Raw genomic sequence first — 8,116 nt, forward strand, 5'->3', positions numbered from 1 at the left:
TGTCAGCCTGTCTACCTAGCACCTGTTAGACTGTCATTAGACAGCTGCTGTCCTTGTTGCCCCATTTCTTTCTGGTTTGGATGCTCTGCTGTGTCAGTGCTGGCTATGCCAGCTGTTCCAGGACCTGTGTTGTCACCTGCTGTGTTACCGTGCGCTGTTATTAATAGCAGTGGTTCGAATGCAGAAAAATACAGTGACATATTGCTTGCTGTGTCGTCAGCGTACGCTTTGACTCATTAACCCTTTCCGTAGAGGAACTAACTGATCCGGCCATCGGTGCTCGACAGACTCGGAAGGCACAACAGTTAAATAAGTCATAGTTTTGCTTGTAGGAGGTGACATTTCACGGCATGGCTGGCACATTGTCCGCTCTTAGGAAAATATTTGTTCTTTGGCCGTACTCCGCACAGTGATAAATAACCAGATTAGCTAAACGTAAACAGCGGGTGGAGGCCCAGCTTATTATCCTTGTGCAATTCCTAGCTTCTTGTCACCTGCTTGATAGTTTAAAGAAATCTGTTTACTTCTATTTCTTGGTTTAGATAAACGAGCATTAAAAAGGTCATGCTTCTAGATTTTAATTACGCATATACATATGGGCAGTCATATTGCTCATTATGTACCGATACTATACTTCCTGTCTAGAAATGACTGTTCCGTTGCCCTTCTGCCTCACTACAAAGCTTTGGACCCCCCCCGTGTCCCATACTAATTAACTGAAAGTGAGTGTGTCGCGGAACAAAACCTTTTGCAGATCATTTAGCGCACAATCTGGAACCTAGTAAAATTTGCAGCTGTGTTAACTGGTAAAAAGGTTTTCTTTCAGTTGTCTTTCTTTAACTGGTTAGATTTTTTTGTTTGTATACAGTCACGAGAGGTTGCACCTACAAGTCGATTTGCAAAATATAAATACCAAATATGCAAAAATATGAAAATTACAGCTTCCTGTTATCACCACACTTCCGAACAGTTTTGCAGATTTTCTTTTTTTTTTTTGCTGGTCCCAAAAGAGATGGGTGGCAAATATTGGAGGGTCATGTATAGGTCTGGTCAAACTTATATGGAGTTTTGGGTGGAAAGGGCAGGCATTGGCGTTTCCATCTCTATTGAGCAGCTCCACTAAACACTGCTGATTTCTAAAATAGCTTTATCTCATTTAATGCCCTCCTCCCCAGTTGTACATGCCTTTCCTTTGTTCCCCCAGAACAGTGTTCAGCCATCAGGAGCTCTTAGATTCTCAAGTCATAGCTTACACAGGTCTGAGGATTCTCTCCTTGCCAAAATGTGACAACACTGGGCCAATTACCAAGCAGCAGTCCTGTCACTTGGTCCTCCATACCTGAAAGTACTGGGTACTTTCTTTGCTCTTGAGCATGTTCTGCTGGGAAGGGGTTATTAAAGTGAACCTGTTCCTATGCTTTGCATAGGCAAAGCACATGTTTGCTTGAAAGGGTGTCAGGCACTGGGCTCTGCTATTACAAGGTAAGTAGGTAAAAGCTTAATTGTTTATATTTTATGATCTCACTAGCTATTCATTTTTATAACAATATCTTTCTTTTTAGACTTATACAGCTCTTAAGTTTTATAAGGGTGGTCGGTAAACATGCAATAGTCTCCTCTTTTAATACAACTAAGTGTTGATAAAACAGCCATGACATCTGTACTTGTCTACAATTGTTGAAAGAGCTATAAAATCAGAGTTTAATTTCTTGTGCAGTGAGAAGACAATAGATTTCCACAAGGTTAAACAACACAGCATGAGAAATCCTGTCATAAGAACCTTTACACTGGAGGGAGCCGTGACCTCTTGTCACTGTCCCTCAACAAGCAACACTCTGTGAAAGGCTAGTGGCAGAATAGGCCATATGGAGCTACTTAAAACATTTAATGTCTCTCTACATAGAGCATAACTTTCTGTGTCCTCTTACCTTTCGCTGCCAGCTGGATATTCCATTTGGCAGTAAAACAGATAATTAAAATGACAGGATTGCCTTATCAGTCAATAACACTGTTTCATTTTGCTTCGTACAGGCAGCTGCCAATGTAACCAACATGGCTCCTACGGGGGTTCTTGCGATCCCACCACTGGCCAGTGTTCTTGTAAACCTGGAGTAGGGGGATTGAAGTGTGACCGATGTGAGCCTGGTTTTTGGAACTTCCGGGGTATCGTAACTGACAAGAAGAGCGGCTGTACCCGTGAGTGTTTTACTTAAGATATTCAACTGAAAAGGCAAGAGCAGCTAGACTAATGAAGGATTTCTGGTTGCTGTTGCAGTTCATTGCTTTTCACATATATATTGAGGCTTAAATGTTATGATAGTTTTTGTGCTTAAAATCCAACTTACCAGTTAAAATTGGGTTCAGATAGAGTGGAGGAGGATTAGAACCTTTGTACAGTTTTTATCACCCCCATTGGAGAGATGTCCCCTCTTTCCTATAATCAAAAAGGCTGTCACTGGGAAATCTCTGTAATGGGGACAGATAGAGCAATAAAAACACAGTTTTAAGCAGAAAATTGAAGGGATCCATTATTGGATGTGTATCTACCTTACCTTCCTGGTGTCAAGGTAAAGAAAAAAGTGTGGAACTCATCCTAATGGGGGGTCAAAGAGAGTAATGAAAGTAGTGAAAAACTAACAAGTTCAAATTCTTCTCCATCCTATCCTAAATCAAAACATTTTGACCGAGGCTAAGTTTGTAAGCCAAAGCCAAAAGGGACTTCTTACATTTTTTTTTTGCAAGAGTGATTCTTGTGCTCTATGACAAAGTGTCAATTTACCCGTGTTGGTAAAGAGCCTCCAGGGCTCCTTGGGCTAAACTTGAGTTATCTGCACAATTAAAGCCATATTGTACTTTTTTTGCTGTGTAACCTCTCTACTTCCTGTACTTCTAATGGTTACCTGAAGATATTTATGGGAATATCTTGTTTGAGTAAAGGAAAAGTACTTTCTGCATCTCACCTTCACTTCAGAAAAGCTCTGCAATATTCAGATTGTACATGATTTTCTTTTGATAATAAAACAGCACAACTAACCCGTATTACATAGTTAATGATCCATTTCCATAGGCAAGATACATTGTGTTTAGGTTTCACTGTGACAGCAGTTTTTAGACACAGACTTAACATTTTGGAACAGTTGTCCTGAATCCACAAGTCCCGCCGGATTGTGAAAGCCTGAGGCAAGGATTGATTCAAGCGTATAGAGCTGAAGGCATGAGACTAAATTACGCAATAAAGAGCCAGGCTGCAGAGGCTTGATGGATGGCTGTATGGCGTCTCTCACCAACACTTAGATGACGGCAGTATCACTATTAGAGCACCCCAGCAGGTCCCTTGTTACATCATATCAAAGTTGTCCTTTCAGAGCCTGTTGCTCCTTTTCTAAACACTGCAATAAAACAATGAAGTGCAATAGACAGGATGCAGCTGGGAGTGCTCTTCCACGCACTGTCCAGGAGAGTGTAGTTGGTCATGTCTGCCCCACGGGCTGCCAGTTGTCAGTTATGTAATCCAAGCCAAGAGCCTGTCAGCGTGGCAGCTTGACAGACACTGCTGAGCCAGGTAGAGGGGAATCACTAGACCTGCAGGCAAAAAAAGGGAGAAATGCTGCAGCTAAAAATCACCTCTGTATATCAGTAAGGAGGGAACACTAACTCTACAGCATAAATGTGTGTGTGTGTGTATGCATGTATGTGTGTGTGTGTGTGTATATATATTTATATATATATATGGATATATGTAGATAGAGAAAGAGAGATATGCACTATAACTGTGGGACTATATTATAGACCATCTCTAGACCTCTTGGGATCCCCTATTGTCCTTGGGTCAGACGGTACTTGATGCCTGGCGGTGGAGGATACTGTGCCCCCAGATACACATACAAATTATCAAGCACAATAAAGTTCATGAGGATTGAAGAATTAATATTGTCTTCCTAAAGTACCCTGAGATATGAGATGATTGATTCTTGATCGGCCATGTGACACACTCTGGTTGACTTATCTCCCTAACCATTGTCATTTCACCATGATAAGACTGATATCAGGCATATGTGCTTAAACACGTAGGCTCAGATCATCACAACATTTATGCTTTTTCTATGATCATTTAAACAAACGATAATTCAGTGGTTCAATTCTGCTTCTGCTAACTCATACCGATGGGACCATTTACATTTTATCAACCCTTTTGTTTTTACAGCATGCAATTGTGATCCAGTTGGAGCTGTGCGTGATGACTGTGAGCAGATGACAGGCCTTTGCTCCTGTAAGACGGGTATTTCTGGTTTGAAATGCAGCCAGTGCCCGGATGGACAAAAGCCTGGCTTGAACGGCTGTGAGCAGGGTAAGAAACCAGACATCTTGGGTAGGTTGCTGAGCAAGAGCCATGCAACTGCTTCCATCTTTCAACTTGCTGGTCATAAATGTTTGTTCAGAAGCACCATACAAAACGTTTTACTGTATATACAACCATGGCTCATGTTAACATGAGATAATTAAAGCCAGTTGTATGTTACAAAATATCTAGTAACCTCTGCAGGTGATCTTTAGAAGGGGGGGGTGTTGTAGTGAGATTGAGATGGATGTGAATGGTTAACTATGTTGTTTTGTCAAGTTAGTATATAGTGAAGAACCATTGATAAAATTATTTTTTTTTAATTGTTTGTCGAATGTGTGAACATTTGCCAGACAAGTCAAGTCACTGCCCAGAGTACCAGACTCACATCTTACCGAGTCAGGAAAGAAACATATTGATGTTCTGGGTCACAATCATGTGGCCAAGTGAAGCTTTGCTTGCAAAGCTTGTTCATAGATTTGCTATTGGTTGATGGCATAATCAATAATGATTTACCTTCTATGGTTACTACAGCAGAATGAAAACAGATTTGAGCAGGCAGAAAAACACAGCAAAATTAAATCTGACAGTGTTTTACAATTACTCAGACTGTGTAGTCATCTGGATGTCTAGCCTCCGTGTGATAAAATGGTTTCTCTCCCCTCTAGCAGAATTCAGTTTTCTTGATGCTTTAAGCACCATGCAGCTAGTAATACTAGTAAAGGTAAAATGAGACATTCTAGTGTATTAGGTTGTCTGTGAGCAAAGGCTTAGTGCACTGTGTTTGTGTACAGTTTTTACTGTTAAGTGCATTAGTTGACAGACCTTAAATAGTGTTAACATGTTCGGAAACCACCTAAAAAAGTATTGATGTGCACCACTATATCCTACAACAGGGGTGCCCATAAGGTCGATCACGATCTACCAGTCGATCGTAAGAACTGCTGCAGCCCGCGGCGGAGGAGGGAGCCGCTGTCACAGAACTAAGGCCGAGTGGTGAGGAAAGAGAGAGAGAGGCTCGGCCAGGTTCTGACAGCCGGCGCTTCTCTCTCTCCTCACCGCTTGGCCTTAGTTCTGTGACAGCGGCTCCTCACCCCGCGGCTGCAGAGCTTCTTTCACGTCTCCTCGGATCCCCCGATGCCTCTGCCCGGGAGAGCAGGGGGGGATCCAGAGGAGAAGCTGAGCCCCCCTGTGCGTGGTCGAGCGGCAGAGGATCGGTACATATCAGTGATATGCACCCGTCCTCTGTGCAGGACAAACACTGGAGCGATCAGCTGATCACACCAGTGTTTGTAAATAACTGGGGACACATTCATAACTGTGTCCCCAGTTATGAATGAACAGGATGTGATTTACATCACTTCCTGTTCATTAATTAATTTCTCAATGGGGAGAAGCACTCACTACAGAGGCTCCTCCCCATTCAGAAACTAGATGATAGTAAAATATTTTCTGAATAAATGGGCAGCCTCTGTGCTTTCTATTCATTTAGAACAGAGGCTGCAGAAAAAGAGATTGAGGACTTTGTGTCCTCAATTTCTTTTTCGCCGGCCGCTCACAGTGCTCGGCCGACTGTCACATTTTCTCTCCTCCCAGCTGGGACACAGAGCAGCGCCCAGCGGGGAGGAAAGAAAGCAGGGATGCGATGTATCGGCAGGAAAATGGCACTTTCGGCATTATGCCAAAAGTGCCATTTGCGGCCGATATGTTTTGGCGGCCGATATAACGGTGCATTCCTAGTAATAATGCAACAGATATGCCCCAAAGGATAAAATTATCATTAGCACTTACTATATCCGCTTTAACTTTCTTCCAATCCTTTACATTTAGTTTTCGTTCATCCACAACTGCCCATCGCACCAGAGCAGCTGTGTCTGACATCAGCAGGCTGCACGGGTGCCTTTAAGGGCCGGTTCACACCATAAAGAGTGCGTTCCAGAGCGGTCAGCCTCCGGATTGCAACCTGGCTGGCTCACTTTATTTTGGGGCGGGAGGGGGCGTGGCGCAGCATTGAAGTCACACCCCTCGCCCGCAGAGCGAGTGCCGACACCCGAACGCATGGCACAGGAGGCGGGAGTGGCTGTGGGGCCATTGACTTCAATGCACCACCATGCCCCCTCCCGCCCCAAAACAAAGTGAGCCGGCCGGTTGTGTTCCAGAGGCCGAACGCTCTGGAATGCACTCTTTATAGGTGAACTGGCTCTAAAGGTTAAAGGTGCTTGTGCAGCCTGCTGACATCAGACGCTGCTGCTCTAATGTGATTTGGTGCCTTAAAAACCCTTTTTCCTATTTTTGTATATATGTATGAAAAATGCTGTACAAATTGATGTCAGAAGCAAAACACAAATGTCTTTGTACACTTGACATAATATGGGAACCCTAAAAATCATGGTGTAGTTAATTAAGCTTTTATTCAATTAGGGTCTTAAACCAAGTATCTATAAGATGACAGCAGTAAAATATTCCTCCGGTATTACAAATTCACTAAAAAAATGTTTATTTCTTTTAAATAATATAAATGCTCTGTCTCTGTCTAGCTTGTATATCTACCAAGAGACTCGGTTTACTCATTTTTCTAGGTCGTTCTGTTGTTTTCTTTTGTCCTGTATATCCTTTTGAAAACGTTACATTTATAATAAAATAATTGTTGGCAATGGAAACGCTTCTGTGTTTTGGCATTTGATGTTGTGTGTTACTAATTGTATGTTTTTCTGGTTTTGTGCATCTTCTAGATCCATCAGCTCCCAAATCCTGTAATGATATCCAGTGCCAGTTTGGGGCAACATGTGTGGTGGTTGGAGGCATTGCCCATTGCGAGTGCCCATCACCTCTGTGTGCAGAATCTAACCTTACCAAGGTAAGAGTCATGTTTTCATCTATTGTCTTTGGCTTATTCCGTGATCGGACTGGGGCCAAATCACAATATTAAAATGCTGATCATAATTTAATAGATAATTAACTTGCAGGTGCAGAATTCTAAGAAATTAATTAGACATCAGTTGTCATCACTGTTGTTAGCAGGGGTGGACAATTTAATTTAGGATTTAGGAGCCTGTCAGTCCAATGAAGCCAATAAACACTCTTAGGCCTCATTCACACGAGAAACGGCCGGCACGTACAGCTTGGCCGTATCGGGCAGCTCCCAGGAAGGATAGGTGCTGTGTGTGATTAGTATGCAGCCCCTGTCCTTCTCTATGGGACTACGCAGCCATACGCCGCCCTAGGCTCACCCCAAGTGCATCCGAGCTGGTGTCCCATCTCAGTCGCAAGCAGGATCCATCCTGTCACCGTAAGAGTACAGACACCCACAAGGACGTGTAAGGCGGGTGAGCATAGTGCGACGTATGGCTGCGTAGTTCCATAGAGAAGGACAGGGGCTGCATACTAATCACACGCAGCACCTGTCCTTCCCGGGAGCTGCCCGATACGGCTGTGCACGCAGGGCCGGCCTTAGGCCTTTAGGCGCCCTGTGCGAGAAAGCTTTACAGCGCCCCTCAGTGACCACACCCCTCAGTGGCCACACCCTTTAGTGGCCACACCCCCAGTAACACCACCCATTTATTACCCATATTTTTGGTAAAATATAAAAAGCGGGGTCACGTTGGGTAAATAGACACCAAACATGTAATGCTTTAAAATTGCGCGCACCCGCAAAATCGCAAAAAATTACCATGCCCAAAATTGACCATAGGTGACGCTTTAAAAGCTTTTACCGCTCATCAGTTTAGTGTTATCAGTGATTGATAGCCCTACAATTATTGCTCTCATTCCGACGTT

The 8,116-nt window shown here is 43.3% G+C and overlaps 1 protein-coding gene across 1 annotated transcript in view; it reads left to right on the forward strand.

Moving 5' to 3' along the window:
• The window catches only part of AGRN (agrin), a 430,880-nt gene that overhangs the window by 353,810 nt on the left and 68,954 nt on the right, over positions 1–8,116 (forward strand). The window contains exons 16-18 of the mRNA XM_018563524.1: positions 2,032–2,196; positions 4,205–4,348; positions 7,072–7,196. Of these exons, the coding sequence (XP_018419026.1) occupies positions 2,032–2,196; positions 4,205–4,348; positions 7,072–7,196 (434 nt within the window). The remainder of the gene's footprint in view (positions 1–2,031; positions 2,197–4,204; positions 4,349–7,071; positions 7,197–8,116) is intronic.

This window comes from Nanorana parkeri, unplaced genomic scaffold, assembly GCF_000935625.1.
Source record: "Nanorana parkeri isolate BGI_ZX_2015 unplaced genomic scaffold, ASM93562v1 scaffold671, whole genome shotgun sequence".
Taxonomy (NCBI): Eukaryota; Metazoa; Chordata; class Amphibia; order Anura; family Dicroglossidae; genus Nanorana; species Nanorana parkeri.